At 32.7% G+C, this 24,764-nt stretch overlaps 1 protein-coding gene across 1 annotated transcript in view; it reads right to left on the reverse strand.

The window, feature by feature from the left end:
• Positions 1–5,046: 5,046 nt before the first annotated feature.
• Positions 5,047–24,764, reverse strand: part of LOC123550135 (sodium-dependent neutral amino acid transporter B(0)AT3-like) — a 57,205-nt gene continuing 37,487 nt past the window's right edge. Inside the window, exons 2-11 of the mRNA XM_045338574.2 lie at positions 22,734–22,849; positions 13,495–13,683; positions 12,678–12,839; positions 12,227–12,337; positions 11,203–11,404; positions 10,717–10,841; positions 7,088–7,289; positions 6,492–6,651; positions 6,001–6,163; positions 5,047–5,431 (exon numbers count right to left, since the gene is read on the reverse strand). Of these exons, the coding sequence (XP_045194509.2) occupies positions 5,198–5,431; positions 6,001–6,163; positions 6,492–6,651; positions 7,088–7,289; positions 10,717–10,841; positions 11,203–11,404; positions 12,227–12,337; positions 12,678–12,839; positions 13,495–13,683; positions 22,734–22,849 (1,664 nt within the window). The 3' untranslated portion in view covers positions 5,047–5,197. The remainder of the gene's footprint in view (positions 5,432–6,000; positions 6,164–6,491; positions 6,652–7,087; positions 7,290–10,716; positions 10,842–11,202; positions 11,405–12,226; positions 12,338–12,677; positions 12,840–13,494; positions 13,684–22,733; positions 22,850–24,764) is intronic.

A 24,764-nucleotide genomic window follows, 5' to 3' on the forward strand; every position in this document is an offset into this window, starting at 1 on the left:
TATTAAAGGTTTATTTTTTTTTTAATTCATTAAATCATATGATCAGAATATATTACACGCGTTATGTGAATAGGATTTTTGTCATACCATGAGACGAAATTAAAGAAATATCACGATAAACACTTACAGTTTTTTTTTTTTTTTTTTTTTAATTTGATTAGTCAATGTTGAGAAATGACTTTGTTTCACTTAAAACCATCAACGACAACAGCAGGACATTGGGTTTAATACAAGCTTGTAAATTACTGCTAAATCTTTCGACATTGATATATGTTTTTATTATATATACCTGCATATATTCTGTAAAATTTTGTAAAAAATAAGATTTGTATTAAACAAGTAAATACGAATAGGCACCCTTAATTGTGTGTTTTACTATAAAAACTCATTAACTGACAAATTCTATAAATAGAGCGAACAAAAAAACCCACACTGTTCTATTTTAATAGCGTATTGAACCTTGAGTTCATTACAACAAACAAAACAGTTGGAGGTATAATACTATAATAAAACTGTCCATTGCGATTGAGGACAAGTGTAGATTTGGCTATTCAGATACCAGTCGCATGGTTTATTTCAATGTGTAGATGCAATAGTTACAAAAATATTTCCCGTCCAGAATATAGAATGTATGTTTCTCTGTGTACATTGAAAAGTAAATGTCCGCCATAAAAATTAATAAAAACAATCGCTATGAAACAGAAAATCCATACAAAAAGTCGTAAAACCTTTCATAAAGTTTGAATAACAAAGGCAATGCTTCATGATTACTGTCTAAAAGGTCCATGCTGTAACAAGTATTAGCTAAAAAAGTAATATTAAATACATATCTAATAGGAAATTACAGATTTAGACCATGTGTGTTTTGTGTAGCAATGCAGTCATGTGCCCCTTTTGGTAGTAAATGCATTCATGTCGTAATAACTCCAATAAAAGATGGCTCAGCTTGAAATGACTGTTGGATAAACAAGCTGACAAAAATAACGCGAGCAGTAAATTCAAGTTATGTTCTCTATTATTGCTTGGCTCAAATTTAGTGACCTTCTATGTGATACTGGCACTGGAATATTGATTCGTTGCAGAGGGTATACTAAGCTTAGATAAATTGCTTTAGTTTTGGAATATGAACTAAGAAGGCCGCAATAAAAAGCTCTAAAATGAGAGCATTACGACGTCCAAATCTATTTTTGCAACACAAAAATACAATGAAACTGTCTTCTGATATAAATCACAAGTAACATAAAAATATTTAAACCATTTTAGTATAAGGTAGAAAACGTCTTTGATGTAAATAAGTGAAGCGAATTTATGTTGTGATCTGAAGCCTCAAGAAGAATATTAGTGGGAGGATAGTGCAAGATACAGAAAAAGGTCTTATAAATGACAGATGTTGTATACGGATTTTGAGATACATTCAAATACATGATCACACATGCTTTATTTCTTCGAATCTGTGTTGAGATTATTTTTGCTAAATCTAAGAAAGGCGTTTTCCGGTCAAATTGCGAAAAGTCCAAAAACTGATTCCTGAAACCAAAGCGAAAATATAAAATCCATCACCACTCACTCTCTCACCTCATCACCAGGAATAAGCTTTAGCGGAATTCTATTTAAAAAGTTTTGAAAAAGATCCCATGGTTCCAAAGGACCAGAAAATATAACGACACTGACCCGTTCAAAATCTTATTTGTTTTACATGCGTTAGTCTGTTTTATTATATTAAACCGACGAAGAATTTGTAAAACTACTTTGATTTCAGCAGACGAGTGGCATTATTATCGATGACTAGGTTAGCAGGTTGTGCATTACATTTCCGTCAGTCATTATTAGTCACTGATATCATTGAAGTTTTGTTTGTCATTGTCCTTAATCATTTTATGTATGTTATAACGGAGGTGATGTCTTCGTTGAACAGTCTATAGTATTACACTGAATCTGAAATTTCGCTATGTTACCTATCCATGATGTTTTGTTTTGTCGATCTCGATAGTGGCTGTTTTTATTCATCTTGGGTCTACACTAATAAATACTCACACCACTCGTTATTTCAGCCCGTAGAAGGGATAAATGAAAGGTGAAAATATACATTTGAATGCCGTCCCAAGTACGAATCTGCAAGAATAGTATTCAAAAATCGAGTCAATGTTTTAAACTTTATAATTGTTTAAAGCGAACTCCTGTGTTTCTGTTGTTTTTGCCGCAGTGAAAAGAATAATGGTGTCGTTTGCAAGCAATCGAAGTTGACGTTTTGTAAATTTATAAATGTGTATATGAGGGTTTCTTGGCAAAATAATTTATTTCATATTTGTCTTTGTTTATCAAGGATTTAAAAGAAAGCAGGTTCCCCCAAACGACAGCAATGACCTTTCAAGTTTCTCTCCAAGCATAATTGTACAACTAGTATTTTGATCGATCAAAACATTTAAACTCTTCAATATATTAGAGCGATGACTCTTCACACATGAATGGACCTTTGCAACACAAAAGTACAACAAAACTAAAGTGCAACTTTTTCAAAAACAGAAACTACTATGAGATAAGGCAAAGAGTAATAGATTTTGTCAATTCTCAGACACATATATTTCAGACGATCGTATGTTATAGCAATATCTGTGCACGTGACATGTGTTTGTATAACGACGACATACGTTAACCATCTAACTCGTATGAAACTATGGCATATACAAATAATATATGTGAACAAGCAAACATATATGAGTAATAATATGTCTGTTTCGAATACTAGTAGACAGACAGAGTTTCCTAGTATCAACACTTAATCTTCAATCTGCACTTATACAACAATCACTTTTGTCTAAGTTGTTCAATAGTGTTCCTATCCTCTTAAGTGAAGTTCAAAGAACCTGTAAGATAACGGATAACACAGCACTGAAGCGGCAATTCTTGAATAGAATGACGAAACATTGTTACTATCAAATCAAGAAAACACAAATTGAGATAGAAATACAAATTACTCTAAACAAAACAGTAACGAGATTTGTTCTGTCATCACGGTTGTGGAATGAATATGTAAGTTCTAACAGATTACCTCTAACTTAATAATCAATATTCGTATTTCGGTCAGATCAGAAAGCAAGCTGCACTTAAGACATAGATGTGGCCAATTCTTACAAAAATAACTGAGGGAAAGTATTGCAAGGCATGACGAAAACTCGTAGTGACGGACATATTGGTATGATTTGCAAACCGATAAATCTGTATTATTGGATGATCCAACCGATGTGATCGGACAATTGGTTATTTTGATTCAAAATCTTTAAGTTTATCTTTATACGAGCAAAAATTAGAGGTTGAATAATGTTAACTGTAAAACCATGCGTTTGTATGAGTCTGAGTATTGTCTTATTTGCATATTTTACAAATAATACCTTAAATATTGATTTAAAATATGACTGTACTCATTTCAGGCCTTAGTTTGCAACGTTTTGATAGACAAGATGTCCTTCGAAACTTAATCACGTTCAGACAGGATACATATGATGTCTGTGCTCGGAGATACTTACTATCAAATTCGACAAGACTTAGAGAAAAACTTTGATTTCTTCTTTGAACTTTCCTTGGCCTTCTTAATCCTATAATCGGGAAATGATTTTAGTGCCCATGCTGCTTTAGCGTGTACATGACGTCATTTTCTTAGCGCTTGCTTAGAGTAGTTTCAACTGTTCTAATTGTCCTAAAGGACAGTAGCAAAAATAGACGGTCTCCCATCCCGTCAGTCTTTGCTGTGGTAATTCAAACCGTGAACCTAATCGCATACTGGTAGTTATGAAGCTGAGCTATATGGTGTGTAAGTGCATTAATGTATCAACTATGCAAACCTTCATCTTGCAGCCGGAGTATAGAATGACTTTTCGTGCTGTTAATTACGTATGACTAACTAAATATTTTAATAATATTTTCATAATTGCTATGCATAATTACTAAAGATCATAAAAAATGTATGGTGAATGCATCAATGGCTGGATACTTTCAATTAAAAAATGATATATCAAACAGTTATTTTGAATGCAATAACTATATAAAATTTTGAAATGAGCCCTGCCATGAGAAAACCACATAATGGCTTTGCGACCACATGGATCCAGACCAGCCTGCGCATCCGCGCAGTCTGGTCAGGATCCATGCTGTTCGCTAACGGTTTCTGTGATTGCGCTATAGGCTATGAAAGCGAACAGCATGGATCCATGCTGGTCGCAAAGCCACTATGTTGATTTCCCCATGGCGCGGCTCAAATGAGGATGCATTTAAACGCTAAATAAAGCCTTTATTCAAGACAATTTGTTATTTTGATTCTACCACAAGATCAAACATAACTTTCTACATCTATGACGGCAACATTTCCCTGTTTTGCGTGATCTTCTTATCCAGCGAGACGTCATGACGTTTGATGCTCTTACATAATAATTGTTACGTACAAACAGTGATTTTGTTGTAAAATAAAAGGTCAGTCTTCTTTGCTAAACGGAAAACAATCTTTAGCATTCCAGTCACTCAGAATCGGTAAAAAAATATTTAAACGGTCACAAAAATATTACTTTTCTCATTGTTATACCAAGGACTCACTTTTTAGAGCATTTTTTAAAATTGAAAATCGGGTCGTGTAAAAACAAGTTGATTTAGTGAGTAATAAAATCTGTAAAAAGATCCCTTGGAAGCAAAGAATGCAACCAAGAAGAATAATGCAAATAACAAGTATAACCCACTATAATTGTCACGTTTATTTACAGCAGTACAAACATACACTATCTTCTGTTATATTTACATACCATTGTTATCACAACCTTTGACGAGCTTGGTAATAATAAAACAGCAATTCTAAAAAAGACTATTAACATATGACATTCTAAACCAGTCTGACTGCAATGAACAGTGTGGGACATGAGTTACTTTAAATTCTCACATAACTTGTCTGTCTGTGTAAGCAAACATGATCATTGATATCTCGCTGGTTTTTATCTTGTTACGAATGTTTGACAATTATAACACCCCTTCAAGTGCAACTTCTGTTCTATTTCTACCCATGGTTTTAGTAACAAAATAACGTTTGACTGAAAAGTTGCTTTTTACGACAACTAAATTTAACAATTAAGCTGATATACATGTATACAAAACGTTGTTTACAAAATGCATAACTTTACATATATGATATTAAATATATATGAATTTGCTTAAAGTTTTATGTTTTAAATCCTAATATATGTTTCTCGAACCAGTTAGATTCTTTTGCTTTTATGTTGCGTTCTTCTCTAAGTTCATCGCTGGGAAAAAACGCAGGAACTTCTTCTTTCCATTGCACAAAATTGAAATATTTGCATATAGCTACACCAGGGATCCATAGCGTTGACATAAGTATAAGCAAAGCTGCTATTAGCTGACACCACCACGGCCACTGAACTAACACCGTTGTTCCCTGTGAAAATGGATGCGTAAAGCCAATTATTCTCATTATTATGTGTAAAACATATCGAGAAATAAGTAAACATAAGCTTAAAATTGAAATGGAATGTATTGTTTTAACTTGACAACATTTTTTTAAAATAAATACATTCATTCAAAGCATCTACATACACCTCCCATTCTAATATATACAAATTTCATGAAGTGTTTCTTACAAAATATTATCATATGCAGTTGTATAAACCTACTTAAAAAACCCTTAAACATTTACTTCTTCTTTTTATATCTTGTTTCTTTAAACGTGTAAGGAGATCAAGGAAGCTCTGCGAAAATGCTAGAGCTTAACATTGCTAACTTTGAAATATTTGCTATAAATAGCAAAAAAATTGCAATTATTAAATAACTGAAACGCTCGAAAAGGTTACGTTACTTTAAAATAATATTCATTCATACATGAACTGCATCATGAAATATGTTAAAAACTAAACCATTTCATATTATTAAAGTAATAAAGTTGAATCCCAAACAATATGAATGTAAAAGTAGTCAGACTGGCTATGAAGAATATGTTAAAAACGAAACCTTTAACGAGTCCCATATTTCATAAGGTGTCCCTTTGTTGACTATTTCAATAAGGCTTGCCACAAAAATACCCAGCATTGCAAGTGGTCCGATATATCTCCAACATATCATCCAGAAATAGTGCGGTCTATGGCCGATCATCATTTCTATATCATCACTTAACCTATACCATGAGGAAAATTTTCATAAACAAAGTCAAAATAAGCAGACCAAAAGTATTAATGAAGGGACGAACATTGCCCATATAAGTTATAATGTTTCAAAAGATTAAAACATGGACTGAATTAACTTACAGTCTACTCCTGAAGCCAAATATTAACTAATGTTTTAATAAATACAACCAAACTACTTCAGGATAAAGTAAGCAGAGAACTTGAAACAGATTGTTAAGAGTTTGTCATGCACTTTCTTCAAGCTTATAGTTGATTACAATTTGTTTAGTTCAAAAATGGAATAAATATAAAACGAACATTATTAAAAGATATACATACTCTTTAAGACCGTATTTGTATGATATAGCTACACACTCCATAAATGCTATAACCAGAAGAGGTATGTTTGCACAAAATGAATCGTATAGATCAAACACATAGGCGCCGGTCGTAGAAGCAAAGGCTAATGATATCAGAAAGGACACTAAACAGGTCACCCCTGTAAATAAAGAAAGAACAATTAATATAATTACTATAATGCATGGATCGTCTTATAGGTTTTATTGACTATTATACATGGATTATATGTTTAAATAATATGGCTTTGTGATTTAATAGCAACAGCCCTTAAGCGTAATGGCATTAAATCAATTCGAAAGTCGTACATTGTGGTACACAGAAAACTGATTGATTTTTATCATCAACAGCGTTGATGTCTCTGAGTTATATGTTTTGTTCAGTTACGTTTTTGTCTAAAACATACATCTTGATTTAAGATTCTGTTCAAGGACTTTTATATCGCACGATACGTATATTATTCAGATGGTTCACATGATCTTCATCGAGCATGTGACTTGTTTTTGAATACTTATATCATTGTGGCAAATAATTGTGGCATTTTGTGCAAAAGTTATCATTGTGAACACAAAACTTACCAACTAAAATTTCTTTCCTTAATCCCGGAAACATCATCATGTCATTGACTGATGTCAGAGCGCCTTCAAGGGTGCCAAACATGCTATCTAGACCAAGTGTCAACAACATCAGAAAGAAGAGGACAGACCAAAACTGTGCTATCGGGAACTGATTGATGGCCTCAGTGAACACAATAAAAGCAAGTCCTGTTCCAGAAGCAGACTGAAATAAAAATATAATATATTGCATGAAAAAAAAATGAAGCCCTGTCACTACTGGATGCACATGCCATTAAACGGGTCATGAAATTGGCCTTAATTTTTTCAAAGGTTTTTAACAGAGTTTTAACAGGTCACCATTAAAATTCACCCATTACTTCTTACTATTTAATGGAATTTTCATAACCATAGTTTTAATGCCATACATTAAAAATGACTTTGATGGCCATGAAAAGCTGCTTAAAATAAACCATTAAAATAAGTTAACAGGCTCCTTAAAACTCCATGAAAAATTTTAACTGGCATGAAATTAATGTGTCATTAAAAAATTACCCATTAATTCACCATTAATTAGTAAGAACTAATGGGACCATTAATTTTAATACTCTGTTAATGGCAGTTTATTATTAAAAATTGATTAATGGTCGCATTAAATATGTAAGATTCAATTTTAATGGGTTTATAATATTTAAATTGTATATCAAATTAAGGGCCATGGAAATTTGCCCCCAGAATTAGACATCTTAAGATAATCAACTTCATATTAATATTTGCCGTATTGATTTAAACTACATATTACTACACATGTAATAGTATCTATACATATGTACTGTTTTGTAAAATGCTAGAAGAATATTTGTTTCTTCTTTTTTCTCTTATTATTTTGTAATGTAAACACATGTGATGTAACAGCCTCTACAAACATTTGTTATATTGTATCCTTATTCTGTCATATGTTCATATGAAATGAGAAAATAAATGGATATTGTATTGTATTGAGTTGTACTGAGAAGGGTTTACAGGTACCGGTTTAATAGATTAAGTGACCATGTGAGTAGTTTTAACTATTCAACATTATAATATTGACAAACATTCTGACCAAGTTTTTATTGGTACAGACATTAGGCATCAGGTGTATTAAAAAAGCAACTGTTGATGACAATGTCAGCGCACAATGGGCAATCACAATTTAGCTCTACTTCAGTATTTTGTGCTCACATGCATGCACTGTACAGCTAAGAGCAAATGTTTGAGGGATTGCATCACAAGTAGCTTCTCCCATCTCCAATTAAGCGTACTACACTCTTTGATTCATTGAAACAAAGAAGCGATAGATCTGCCCATGCCCCAAATGAATTTAAATCAGACTGTAAATCTCCAAAATTATGTGTACTGTTCAGTTCTCTATAAACCTTAGTTTCTACTCAAGAATTTGAAAATCTAAACTAGTCTGAACACATTTTATAATGTAAATTCCTTACCAACCTATTTTCTTATACAAATGCTGATCATTTGGACAAGAAAAACAAAAAGCAGAAAAAGTGGCATGCATCAATACGTATTTGCCCTTACCAAAATATTGTAGGTTGATGTTATCAAATAAATTAATACGTTTCCATCCGACTTTCATTGAAATAAATCCGATTTTTGTAGGAACACAATTTGTGAAACATTTGAAAAAAAATGGCGTAACTGCATCAAGGGGAAATAACTTCAATGCAACTAAATATAACATCATGATATATTATAGACGATGTGTGCGTAGTATGTATTTATTGTGATTTAAGTCCATTTTAGAACAATATGAGACTGGAATTATAAGCATTCAATACGAGAGCAAGCCAAAAACCAAAAAGAAAATACATACGAATCACATTTTACAGAATTTAGGATTTAATGGGCATTACATTGCTGTTAAGGGCCATTAAGTTTACTCTTAAATGAAATCGTACACAGCCTGAACATTTAATGGGTATTAAATCAAATTTAAGGGCCATGAATAATCCTGTTAAATTAAAAGAATACAGAATTTCACTATTTTTTCAAAGCCATTAACTATTTTAGCTACCAAACTAAAGTTTTAATGGCATGATTCATGGTTAAAAATGGGTGTTTTAATGGTATTTTAACATGTAACCCATTAATATAGTGAAACCTGTTAAATAAAGTGATACAAGAATTAATGGGGTTAATTAACGGTTTTTCCTATTTTAATGGATATTTTACAGGGTTTTAAAGCATGTTTAATGGTATGTGCATCCAGTAGTGTGTTCCAGAAGCCGATAAAATACATTATGTAACTTCAATTCAAGTAAGTCATATCCCAGAAGCAGATTTAAATAGTTACATATTTTATTACATGACGTATTTAACTGCTTCACTCAATATAATAAATGTTAGTTCTGTCATCACGATACATGTGAAGACTCACATATTTGAACTTAGATCTAACGGATAAATGCTTCCCATTTGTTGTTTATAAGCTTCAGTCTGGGAATCAATATTTTGGAATTAAATGTTTTAAAAATAGCTCATAGTTATCAACAAAGCATTTTATAAGCGCAATATTCATAAAACTGAAAACTATTGACTACATATTATTTTGGGGCTGTTTTTTTTAATTCTTGATTTCTAATGTTCAATACGTATGCTTAGTGCCTTGAAATAGAATGTGACTTCTTAAAGATTTATCCAATTGTACTTTACACCTGATAGTGTATTATATAACAGAAAAACTGCAGGTTAAATTATCAATGAATAACATTGAAATAACAAAGAACACACGTAATTTATATTGTACAATACGATTTTAAGAGCGTTAATGAGCATCGACCAGATTGCAATAGTAACTATTTATATAGTTTACTGTAGTATGACAGTATAGTGGTATTTCTAATTGTAAATACATTTTAGCTATCCCACCACCTTTGAATTATATACTCTGCTATAATTCAAGTAATACAATTCGCTTCTACACTGTTTTTCCAACTGTTGGGATGTTTGATAGTCTATGGAACCTTTATGTTCTATAAATACATGTAAAATACAAAATGTTTTTTTGTTTTTGTGATAAGTCTTAGTTTCATTAACATAAGATTTAATTCCTTTTTGTTTGTCTCTTATAATATTATGTGTAATCTCTTATGTATTATGTAATTGCAAAGCGCAATAGAATATTTTATAATTTTTGCGCTATATAAATGTCATATATTTGTATTTGTATAATTCAATTTGTGAATGTATGTGCTTTTATTTGTAATACGTGTTTTTTATGCCATGTTATTATGTCCACATATGAGACATAAATAAACTGCTGCGATATCTATATAATAGAAATATCTAGAGTTATAATATTATATTATGTTACACAATAACTAAAAATTAGTGCTAGCATGAGAATTAAACGTTTCTTTTCGGTTACAATACGTCGTATATATTTTATGCTGTTACTCTGATCAATAAATACAATTTTCAAATGTCTAACTTGTGCCCTTCGTTTAATCTTTAAAAATGCAATTTTATCAGTCATTTCATTTGTTCTACTAATTTCAATGAAAACTATTTTTGTAAAATCAACGTATACAATTAATGTTGAAAGCAAGCGATATGTAGTGCTTGTTTGTTAGAAATTCTCAGAAAACCCCACTTACTCCTTCTAGAAACTCTTTGAAAACGCACGACCTATTTCCTTGTTCTACAAATTGATCTAATTGTGATGTCTCGTTGTACAGATGTTTAGACAGGCATTCCTCGTAAGCCATTGTTGCTTTAAAACCTGAAATTCAGAAACATTCAAAAGTGTTTCCCGAGAGAGGAATATCGATGAAATAAACAATTCCCAAGAAAAATGATATCGACGTAATAAACGAAAGTGTACTTAAAGCTAATGTTTTAAATGACGCAAACCATTTCAAGAGATATAAGGATTTAGAAACAAAGAATTGTTTAGCTAAAAGCAGCATATTTAGCTAAATCAAACTTAAAATTACAAGATTTCAAAATGTGATTGCCAAATTAACAGAAAATGATAAAATCCTCTACAAAACACAATAACAAACATATTTTAAGCAGCTGCATATTATGTCAATATGAAACAATGAGAGTACAAGTAAAAAGAAGCGTTAGACATTGTTTACCTAGGATAGAAAATACAACAACAGCTGTGAATATAGATGTGAAAAAGTCAGTCACTGACACAATTAGAGCTTCTTTAACGAAGTTGCTCCTCACTGGATTGTAGGAGGACAAAGCAATAAGACATCCAAACGCTAGACCAAATGAGTAGAAAATCTGGGTGGCGGCATCTAACCACACGGCCGGGTCTGTCAACCGACTCCACTATAATCGTCAAAGGTGGAAACATTTTTAAACAGTTGTCTATTTGTTACAGAATCAGAACTTTAAGATTTATTTTAAAAGTCCTATACGCAACAGTATCTCTTACGAATTGGCAAAAATTTATTTACTTCAAAATGAGTACACTGTCTACAAACATCCGGAACAAGTTCTGATGCGAAGGAAGTCATTGTTTGGCTAATGCATGTCAAAAATATTTTCTGATGACATCTGATAAGAATAGCTTAATTAAAGCTACACACAAAATGTTAGAGAACTTGTGTAGCGTACAAACACAACTATTCTCCTGGGTCAACACACGTTTCTACAAATATCATGAATTTTACCCCAAGTACTCTTCGTAAATTAGCACTCAATTTGCGACAAAAGTTCCGTTTTTTAAAAAGTCACAAAAACAGAGTCGTCTTGATTTTTTAACGTAAATTTTAGCACAACGTATGTAACCCAACTTTTCAAAATAACTCACTTCGATCAAGTCCACAACTATCTTTTGAAAAGGAAAAAAAATGACTGTTCCTATAAATAATTTTGAAAATAAAAGACCTTCGTTAATAGTTATCCAAAACTGCCCAAACCGGTCAATGGTTCTTGGTGTACGTCTTAAAACTTGATCAATTATAAATTATGAATTTAATATATTATTCTGTCTTCAATCTAAAGACATTACCAAGAATGTGCTGTACTAAACAAATGCTATTTAAAGAGAAGCTGTAATATTTAAGCCATTATAGTTGTTTTAAAAATAAAGATAACATGTTATTAATTTTCTGTAAACATCTTCAGTACAAAAGAATGAAAACATACTTCCGGAACAAACAGATACTCCAGTCCTTTATCAAACCCTGGAAGTGTCACACCACGGAAGAAAAATATAACCAGAACAAGATAAGGAAATGTTGCTGTCACATATACAACCTGTGAAAAATATAGCATAACCTTAGTTATCAAAACCCAATTTTTTAAAGAGCGTTTTTGCCTCTTTATCTTGATTTTACGACTTTTTAAAATGTAGATATTACAAGGCTTATATATAAACTCGATGGTTTCGTTGTGCATATTATAGTATATAAAAATATAGGTTACTTGTATACATATCTGTTAGTAGCTTATTAATCAAAGATTCATGTGTTTGTTTGTCAACCAGAATAAATAACTAATTTAACTTCCAATTTTAATATATATATATATAAATGGTTTCACGCTGCCAACCGAATTCCTCATACATACATACATTCATATATACATACATACATACCTTTCCGGAACTTTTAATCCCCTTTATCATACATAAGTAGACAAGAATCCAGGAAGCCAATAAGGCTGCAGCCATTTTGAGATTGAATCCCGGTTTGGACTCTATGTTAGGTGATATTTGCAATGTTTCCCGGTACCAAAAGTAGGTGGTGGGGCCGCTCCTCTTGGAAATAAAATAATATTTTAAAAATAAAACACATGTAGTTGTTGAAAAAAAGCACATATTGAAATAAATAAACTTGTGGGTTTTACGTCACGCTGACACGATAATAGGTCATACTTTTCATTGAAGTTCCCAGGTATTATTTCATCACGTGCTGACACCTCAGTAGAACTACCGAATTTCTAAAAATCAGCTGGATGGCTTCCTCACATGTTGAGTTCTACGGCCGAACCGGTGTGGCAAAATGATTATAAGTCAGCGACCTTAACCACTCGTCCTTGAAGGTCCCTCACCCCCACCCCACCTCCTCCCTCATGCTGTCTAATATCTACAACCATTTTTTAAATTTATTTGAAAGAACTACATATTTCTAACATTACTATTAATGGCACTGAAAACAAACCATTAAAACCTTCAGTTCAGTACTATACTATAAAAGGGAGCGTTCGTCTAATTGTTTAGTTGTCTGAGTGCCGGCCGGTCACCCCGGGACGGAGGTTTGTGTCTCACTGGGGTTATGGTCACGCCTTTTCAAATGACACAAGGACTGTTTTTCTTTTCCAGGAAGCAAACTCGAGAGTGGTTCAAATAAGCTTGAAGCTTTCATCACAATCGAGCCGTAACAAATTAGAATAAACTAATACAAGTACCATACCTGACATTCGTCGTCAACGACTGTTATATTGCCATGTTGAACAGACGGACATGTTGACCATGGTAGTGGGTCTTGAAAGCTCTGGACAAGATACAAAATACACCACGCCATTATTGTATTGTAATATAAAGCTACGTTGAAGGCCACGACAGCGGAGGCTAAACCTATTCCACCCAAATATGGAGATACCTGAAATAAGAAAATACCACATATCAATCTACCCACAACATGTAAATAAAGTATTTAGTTTCCGGAATGCTCCAACACGAAACCAGCGACCTTTTCTGCCACGAGTAATCAAATTTATGAACAGTCTGCCAGTTCGAGTCGAGTCTTTTTTGCGAGTTTTATAAATACACTTGTACTTTTAATCAAATTGTATCTATGATAATGCATTCCATGTTGAGTATGACTGAGCTACATCTCCGAATGACTGAAACTTCTTAGCATTAAGAAATATTTCATCAACATATAAAAAATTGGTGCAAACTTTTCGTAAACAAGAATGTCTCATTTCAAGTCTTCATGTCGCTGGAACATTTGCTGCATGTTTAAAGAGACGTCTACCAGTTGGTGTAGCATGGATTAAAATTTTAAGAACATAAGATAAAAGCACTGTTGATAACACTACATTTTGCAGCAAGTTCATGCATTAGGAAATTTATTTCTTAAAGTCTTCTTTCGACCAGGCTTCAGTAATTTTGTAATCCCACTGAAAAATCACGATAGTTTAAAACGATCAACATTTCATTCCAAGGATATTCCAAAATTTCTATTTAATAGCGTCATCCTCAAGGAATCAGCCTTCATCATATGTTTTGAATATTTCCAAACAGGAAGTGTCACCTGAACGAATTTACGATTTTTTATGACCTTCATTTTTGAAATGTGCAATGACAGGTCTTTAACTCAGGTAAAATTTTTAAAAATATTAGAACTGAAACCTAAGATTTTAATTGCGCGGAATCACCAATGTTACGTTAGTGTTGCGTTATTAAAGCGTTTCAGTATAAATTAAAACAGCGTCGTAATGAATTAACAAGGAAGCAACAAAGTTAATAAAGGGAAAAATTCAATCAGGAAATGACAAAAGGTGAGACAAAAGCTGGTGCTTTATTGTGCAAGTTAATTTATCTGCATGTCTGATGCCTAAAATCGATGACTTAATGTCATAAACCTTTTCTTGACAGTTAGATAATGTAACTTTAAATCCCTGCCTTTCCGCTGATTTCTTATAAATGCTTTCATTTGCATCCAGATTACATTAAATTCTTCCTTGTTTTTCAAATGAATTTCAGTAGATTTTTTATGAATTATGTGAGTTCTACATCAGAAGGCATTTTTAATTATGATGCTGAAACGAGAACAAAATACATTTTCTATGATCTGTATGGTTTACTTGAGTATTTCCTTCAATATATGGCAAGAATACGCATAAAATGTATTACACGCACATTTTCAATTTAACTTAAAAATCTCTTTTACAACTAGAGATGCTTTTGAGAAAAGCGCATGTCTCCCACAACTGCCTAATCATCTAAATAGTAAGTCAGTCTTTATATACTGTTTACTTAATCCACATGTGCATGCGCTTTCTTGACACCAAAAGGACGCCTATACTACTAGTAAGGGGGTAAAACTGCGCAGAAATCTTGAGTGTTTTTTGTAAATTCAAGGGCCATAAATTCGAAGTGCCTGGGACGATTTGGCAGTTAATCGAAACTGCCAAGCACTTATTGGAGGACAATTTTTTGAGTTTGATGAAGATCAGTGAGAAATGTTTCGATTTAGAGTGCGGACAAGCTTTTGCAGACAGACACACAGAACACGACTGTAAATCAATTGTACTCACGCTACCACTGTGTGGGAACATAATTTAATAAGGATTGAAATATTGTCAAAGACACGCAGCTATTTTACAATTGTGTTTTCAGTTTAACTCCAAAATGACTTTGAAATAATTGTTCAAGGACACGTATGTTTTCAGTTTAACTCAAAAACGTCTTTACCGTGAAAGGAGTGAATCAATTATCCAAGAACAGCATAAATATTACACGAATGTTTTCAATTTAACTCAGAAACGCCTTGACTAAGAAATGATTGTCCAAGATAATGCGTAGATATTACACGAATGTTTTCGATTTATCTCGGAACGTTTTAATACTATGAAAGGATTGTTTTAAATCTCACTCAAAAACACCTTTACTACGATAGGAATAAGAATGATTGCCTAAAAACACACTTAATATAATACGCTAGTTTTCAATTTAGCTACTATGAAAGGATCGGAATGTCTGCCCTAGATCGCGCTAGATATTACGCCAATACTAATAGTCAAATATCTGCAATGTCCAAATACTAATTATTACTAAAAATACTTTACACAAATTGACTTCATTTTTCTGACAGTACTCTGACTTGCAACATTTTAGTTTTAAATAATCGTTTCAGATTATGCATCTTTCTATATGTGTTTATGTGTTTTGTACTTATAACATTTTTAGTTAAATCTTAAACTTTATAAAATTACAAAATCAGTATGTAACAGCACAGATTTCCATTCTACTACGAAGAAAATCAGTTATCAAATCAAACTGACATTGCATTTTATTATTTTGAAATGAGACACTTTACTATTACCTCCCTTTTATATAACAATAAGTTTGATCTTTCAGTTGATGTATCGTAAAATCTACATAGGAAAAGGAATCCGAGTTGAAAGTTCTTTATAAATACGTTATCAAATTATGATTTAATATTTCATTTAGAACAACACTAGAGCTTTTGGTATTTTCAATGGAAAACGAATGCATTATACCAGTTAAAGTCTGAAAATCACTGTAAAGGCGTTTTAAGCATCTGCTGTTGAGTACTTGATGATTAAATTTGGTAGTGTTCACCCGGAATGTAAACTTAATTTCTCAATGCTCGGTTACATTCACGGGAAACATACCAATGCATAGCAATGCCAGAAATGAAATTTGCGCGATTTTTAGTTTTAAGGGTGACTCATTTCTAATTTCAATTTCTTTATTTCATTCAGATTATATAAACAAACATGACAATATGAGGTTGAGTGTGTTACTCTGTTAATGTAAACAGAAATAATATCATTCTGTTTATACTTAAAAGAAAAAATGATTTTTTTTAATAATTCATAAATCTGTGTATAAATATGAGCTGATCAATTTGAAAATTTTCAGAGTGTATACCAATCTAAATAAGGGCGTCTTGAAGGCCTCATGAACTTGTAGACAGTTTTATGTTAATTAAACAACATTTCAAAAGAATTCTTCGCAATGCTATTCTGTACATTTCCAAGAAGCTACAAAATAATAGCGCATAAACTATTTCTTAACTGATATCAATCACACTGAATGACAGATTGCTGGAATCATATTTCAATTATCAAATCAGGCAAACAAAGCTGGAAGTAAAAATACAAATGCCGTTATAAAGCTAAAGGAGGATTTTCCTGTTTCGTAATTAATGTAGATACGGAGATCACCTCTAAGAATTAAGGGATCCGATTCACAAATAGATAACATTCCGTTGCTTGGTGACCCCATGTTTTTTTGTATCATCTGAAAGAGTTCTGTCTGCCATAGATAATATGAACGGATCACTACAGTCATGTTTTTGACTGCGAAATTATAAATCCTACACTGTAATAACTGGATTTCTGTTGAAGCATCATTGAAAACTATAAAATAATAAAATAAAAGTTCTGTAACATAATTTTTATCATGTAATTTATATTCTCTTTTTCTGTAGACAATACACGTTCAAACGATACCAAAATTATATGAGGTTACCAGGCATCAATATTAATTTTGATCTATCGTAATAACATTGTTATACAGAACTTGCTTATTTGTGGATCGGATACCTTAAAGGTGGTCAATCACATTTAATCAACATTTAATGACGTTTTTTACTTTTTGTATATTCTGGTAGAGAATTATTTAAGGAACAAAAAGACCGATTACATAGAGTTAGATTCCTATTTGAAATGTATATTTTATTATTATTCAACTTTACAATATTACACACTGTATTAGACCAATTGCAAACATCATATGAAACAGACAGAGCTAATACAAAACATAACTGAGCCAATATGAGAAAAACAGGGCCAATACGAGAAAAACAGGGCCAATACGGAATTCAAGCATTTTGATTGGTTCAAAAGAGAGGGCCAATACGGAGAAGTCACTTCCGTTAGATTTTTAAATGACGCCATTTTGTTTTACATCAGAGTTATAGATAACATTATTTCTTTCACATTTTGACAAAAAAGCATCTAACATGTTCATGTAATAACCAAGTATAACTGAGCGGGGTGTACGTCTTCATAGATTACAACGATACTTTCGCTTATTCGGTACTGTGTAAAATGCAAGTGTCTCCTGTCAGAAACTCAACGCAGTTGTCAATGAAAATAATGAGAAAACACGGAAACTCAGACCAATTAAAAGGATGAGACTATTTGTGCAATGATAAATAGCGATTCAAATGCTGAAAAATGGATGAATAAATTGGCGAACTAGAGTGTCAGTTGTGAACTGCAAACAATTTCGGATAAGAATTAAACGAGGCATGGGAGTGTATAATGTGTGCTTGATTGGTTGTATTATCTTGATCAACACATATGTGTACAATTTTGTGTCTCGTTGCCTGCAGCCTAAAAGGAAATGACTTTTAAAGCAGTTTTATCACAGTTCAAATGATAAGATAACTCACTAAAGAAAATAAATAGGAATTCAAAAAATAAGGTACGTTCTGGTTACTCTTGATTATGTCACATCAAAAATATCTCTCAAAATTATTCCAAGTACCTACATACAAGATACAACTCTTTCTGTTTTATCGGCTAAAAAGATTATAATTTCTAAAATAAGTCTAAACATATTTTTATAGCTCTTTGGTCTAAACAACTTGTCAATATTTTTCTCCTGAACACTCATAGCAGCCATAAGGTGACTCACTGAGTTTTGTACTGTTACCGCCAACAGTCGAAAGTTGAATAATAATATTATCATTAATCAAGCGATTTCATATTGGCTTAGTTATTTGTCCTCGGGCAGTCGTATTGGCCCTCGGCCTACGGCCTCGGGCCAATACGACAACCCTTGGACAAATAACAAGGCCAATATGAAATTGCTTGATTAATAACATTATATTATTTTTATAAAATTTTGTAATTACTCCCCTTTAATATGAAAGCATATAAAAAGCTGGGTATTTCTTTTTATTTCGATACAATGTCTAGTTTTACATTTGCATTTGATAGACATATCAACTATTGAACAATCTGAACCAAAATGCAAGTTTTAAAGCTGTATGTAGCTTCTGAATTCATTTATTTCCAATCTATCATAGTTGCGCAACCAAGATAGGCAAAGGGAGGTAAAAATAATTTTTCAAACTTGCGTTTCTAATGAATTCCATCTAAATACATAATTTTTAATGCAAATATTTTACAAATATATTACAATATGTCTAATATTTATACATTTCCTTAGGCAAAGTATGTTTATCAAATTTATACTTATGATAAGATAACTCTATCTTGGTTTGGCAACCAGGATAGGAAAATAAAATTTTAAAAATACCTCCAGTGAAAATCTAATTTGTATTAAGTGTTAAGTGAACATAAATGAGTGTAAATGATCAGATGCTAAAGTTTCGAACAAATCCGTTACATGGCCAAAATCTGATTATCCACCTTTAATAGTTAGCGTTCATGTTCTAAAGATATAATTTTTCTTACAGAACGAAGTACAGAAAATTATTGTTTTGTTTGTTTGTTTGTTTTGGGTTTAACGCCGTTTTTCAACAGTATTTCAGTCATGTAACGGCGGGCAGTTAACCTAACCAGTCTTCCTGGATTCTGTACCAGTACAAACCTGTTCTCCGCAAGTAACTGCCAACTTCCCCACATGAATCAGAGGTGGAGGACTAATGATTTCAGACACAATGTCGTTTATCAAATAGTCACGGAGAACATACACCCCGCCCGAGGATCTAACTCACGACCCCGCGATCCGTAGACCAACGCTCTTACCTACTGAGCTAAGCGGGCGGGTTTAAAATTATTGTAGAATTATATGGAAAAGTTTAAAAGATCGGAAAATTGTCAGTGACATAGTTTCTTTCTTTTACAATTTTCTCTTGCTTTGCAGATATTATTCATGTATTCTAAAATAGCTTATGCTTGCGCAGTTGTTAAACTATAGCTACAAGTCCATCTCAAAATTTAATACATAGCAATTTGTCTCATGATTTTTTGAAAACCCCTTGCTATATAGTTATATTATGAAACTGACTTGTACATATAACCAGTTAGGCTATGTATTCTTGCTCCTCGGCATTAATGTTTAAAAAAAAGAAAGAAATCCTTTGCCTCTACACCATCATGACGTTCGCTAAAGAGCAATATCTATTGAAATAACACTCTCCGAGAGGATACTTGCTTCTAATGAATAAACACACTGATTGCTGTTATTTACAGTTCCCGGATTACATTTCAAATTGAATCAGAAATTTCGTTTCCCAAAGGCCTTTGATACATAAACGAATGATCCTGATTTCCACAAATCATCTATATGCAAAATGGTTAGAAAATAAGAATTATGAAAATCCTGGATATATATAAACCACTCATCACCAGTACTGTCACCTGTCATTTCGCGAGTTGAACGTTAGTGGTATTTTCCCCTAAATCATATGCTAATGGCAATAGTGATTGGGTAAGAGACCTTCATTTATATTTTCGTGTCATGGTTGTTGATAGTAATATTCTTGTGTCTCTTAACTTCTAAATATATCTGTTGATCTGTAAGACTGAAATGGTCGAATCAATAGTTTCTTGACGACTGAACCTTTTGAAAACGTTTGTTTTCATGACTGCTCAAGACCAGATTCCGAGAAATAGAAAACTATAAACAGAAACTTTATTATATCTCCTTTAAGGCATTCAATGAAATATGTTTCTCTTAAACATGCGGAACAATTGAAATAGGACTCTTGTGTCGCTTCAGGTTTGAAGGTAATTAAAATGTGACAGAACGGTTCTAAATCTGATCGTTCTCAAAATGAATTTTCTAAAGGTATAGGATTTATTGTTAAATATAGTATTCATAATTACCTCCATACCTGATTCTTTATCAAAATTGTTTCACATTTAAACACAGAACTCAGTACTTCAGTAGGCGGTATTTCTAAGGAAACAAATACTGTTATCAACCTGACTAACAGTTTTATAATTACTGACAAAATGAGTACGGAATATTATGTCTCTAGAATGATTAACTGGAACTTGTCTCCCTGCAGTTACTTAATCAATTGACAATAATCCTAAAATCTGGTACCAGAATTGGTTTAAAAATGTTATTTGAGCCGCACCATGAGAAAACCAACATACCGGTAGTGTATTTGCGACCTGCATGGATCCAGACTAGCCTGCGCATCCGCGCAGTCTGGTCAGGATCCGTAATGTTCGCTTTCAAACCTTATTGCAATTAGAGAAACCGTTAGCGAACAGTATGGTTTTCTCATGGTGCGGCTCATTTGGTAAAGGAAACAGACTCCCATTTCTATCGATTTATTTTTCTTTGTAAATGCCTAACCCAAAGATTCACCCGTAGTTTTAGGAAACGTTTATTAAAGGTTCATTCACAATATGTATAAGGTCCTGCAGCAGATAAGCTTTACGAAATTACATAAATGGTTTGCAAGATATTCAAATGTAGGAAAATGCACCAGTTATAGCCATCAGATGGACATTGTTTGAACTCGTGTCGATTGCTGTATCAACTGAAACAGTTGATCAAACAGAAAATCAATCGGAATTAATAACAGTAACTAAAGAAAGCATGCATACTGTATATGGCGCGTCTACATCACCTCAGCTATGACGTCTGGCTCCAGAAATGTCATAACCGACCCGTATGAATAGTACAAACCATGATCATGATTATATCAAAAATGTATATTTTGAATCGTGCATTAGCCCCTTCTCAAACACTTACACATTGCAGAAGAATTCCGTGTAATATATGTGTCTTAGGCGACAGATAAGTCCCTACATTGTAACACGGAAGCAAAATGTAAACGAACAAACTAAAGAATGTGCAGTATTCACAGTCATTTAAATGTGAAATCATACAGAGGTACATTTTGTTTTGTTTACTTAAATCCTAAAGGTTCGCATTGCACATTATACACATTTTTACGTGCACGTGTACTTGAAACGATGTCTGGTTGCCTTTTCACATCAAGCAGTCGGAATATCTGTTATCGTCTAAGCCAGATGTTTACTAGGGACCTTTGTGCATGAAAAAAATATAACTTCCATAGAAATGCAGTGTCTCGGCTATAAGAAACATTTAGAAACAGTGACTTTTACACGTCTGAAGACAACATACCAATGTTTCAAAATGCATAGTACCCATTTGTCAAAATGCACGTTTTAGATGAGAAACACACAAGTTAGTATTTTCCCCGAACATGACTATATCAATTATAATAATTATGCATAGAAGTACGTTATCACGTTCAAATATATTTTAATTTCTGGTCTGTTACAATCGCACTGTGAAGGTCATGTTTTTCAGATACAACTGAAAAAGCGTGGGTGGATTCTGCTGTATATATGTATCTATGACAGAGGAAAGTGACATTATAAAGATCTGATAAAGATCTGACACACGGTAAAGTCAAAGCAATACCATGCCTCCACGTTTATACACTCCGATCTTCTGTACAAAATGAATTCCCTGTCTTACAATAAAAAGCACAATAACCACTAAGTATATTAATCGGCGACCGATTTCCATCTCTCCGAAGATACAGATTTCATATTGTAAATGTCTATTGACAAGAAATTTCACCAAGGTTGATTATATCCTAACTTTTTATATGAGCGCTCTTTGCATGAAAATACGAACATTTTTATCTTAACGCCTTTTGCACAATAATTACAAACGAGTTCTATCTGAACCCCCCACCCCAACACACACACACACACACACCCAACCCCACCCCTGCATAATAAACAGGAAAATGTTATATGTCGGTTTGGGTGGAGCATTTACATTATCAACGAAGTACAAAAAAATGTACATGACATGAACCATAATGGTCAGTCTGTATACTAAATTTTGTTTTATGTACATTTTCTGTTCATATATTGATGTACTTTTATTTTCTTAGGTTTAAATACAGAAATATTTTACCTGATTCCAAGACCCTACGGCCCCTTTTCTCAGCCGTTGCCCGACAGCCAGCTCAAGATAAAACAGAGGAACGCCCTCAATTATTATCATCACCGCATATGGAATCAGAAAAGCACCTAAAATGAGAAATGAGATCATTGATGTAACAATTACGTTTCCAAAGCATGTACATGTATTGCGTTGATCACCAGTTGTCACTGAAAATAAACTGTACATAATGGTACAGGTGCAAAGGAAAGCAGGGAAAATGAGAAATGCGCAATTACGTTTCCAAAGCATGTACATGTTGTGTTGATCACCAGTCGTCACTGTACATAATATTTAAATAATGTTACAGGTACAAAGGAAAAACACCTAAAATGAGAAATGCGAGTATTCAAAGCATGTACATGTATTGCGTTGATCACCAGTCGTCACCGAAAATAAACTGTACATAATATTTAAATAATGTTACAGGTACCAAGGACAGCACCTAAAATGGGAAATGCAATCATTGATGTAACCAATTACGTTTCCAAAGCATGTACATGTTTTGTGTTGATCACCAGTTGTCATTGAAAATAAACTGTACATGATTGTACAGCTACATGGTACGGGTACAAAGGAAAGCACCTAAAATGAGAAATGCGACGATTAATATATGAATTATACTCCAAAAGCGTGTACATGTATACACTTATCATTCCTATGTTCCGTACATTTTAAGATTACCACTCTGACACCCATTTGCACAGTATTATATGTGTCTCCGTTTTAAGCGTATTAACGTAGTACATTAATCAACTTTAATTCTTACAATCAAGGCAAGGATTAATATTCTCATAGCTGTGATCAGTGAAGAAACTGGCTCTAAGAGACCAAGATAATTTTGACCTGAACTAGTCTTAAACTGAATTCAAGTGTTAAATTTGACCATTTGATCAAAAATTAGACGATAGAAACAAGGATAATTAAAACGATGAAAAGTGTGTTTGTCAATCGCGTGAAAAATCCAAAGTTAAAGGGTTTTATACTTTCTTAAAGTAGTTCATATTTTTTTGTGACAAGGTGCGATCTACATAATCATAATTCTTTAAACGTTTTGTGTGACTTCCTTGAAGTATAAACATTACTATTTTTGAGTAAAATTAATATTTCAATTTAAATCGCAAAACTTTATATAATTTCAGAACGTGTTTAGTGACAGACAATTCTATAAATACCTCTTAATGTTAAACTTTTTAGGAAACTACCTTAGAATCTGCAGCGTCACCGGCAATGACATTAGTTAGGAAATTTAATCTTATCATTTATGTTTCGAAGTTTAAGGAAGGATTCATCATGACTGTGCAATATCGAGCAGAAACACATCATTAAAATATTTTTGCGCAAACAATTGTTAAAAGATTTATAATGTTTCTATTTACGGGGTTCTGTCACGAGAGAAAAGTGTAAATTCAATTCCTTAACCTATATGGTGTGTATACTTATGCCATTAAAACGCAAAAGTTCTAGTTCTTGTGTTCCTTACAGCTGCCAGTGGTGATTAATTGCGTATGACAAAAATCTTAATGCATTTGGAAGCACAGAACGTTACCATGCAAAGTGATAGAGAGACGGAAATAAATCCCTGGGGGTCTACGGGAATCGGGTGCTCATTTGTCATATAATTAAACAAAGATATAACTGGAAAATCCAATGAAATATCTTTAACAAGAGGCAAATAGATAATACCTTTTCCAAACATACACACACCACACAAACGAAAAAACGAAAACACCCATCATTTTGTACCGCGTAAGATAAAACTAAATAAATGGAGGGATAAACATAACACTAAAAACAGTATTTGAGACAGTACATTCATCTGTGAATTCACTTTAAAATGAACTTAAGACGATCGCTTTTCCGGTAAAACAACAAACACAATATTTAGAAATAGGACAAGTGCTATAAAGGGGTACTTAAAATTCGTGGTTTGTGTAAACAGAATCGGGATCTGGCGTTTACTTCGACATTTCGACAATATTTTCCAACACCTCACGTTCATCA

The sequence above is a fragment of the Mercenaria mercenaria genome, chromosome 6, assembly GCF_021730395.1.
Source record: "Mercenaria mercenaria strain notata chromosome 6, MADL_Memer_1, whole genome shotgun sequence".
Lineage (NCBI taxonomy): Eukaryota > Metazoa > Mollusca > Bivalvia > Venerida > Veneridae > Mercenaria > Mercenaria mercenaria.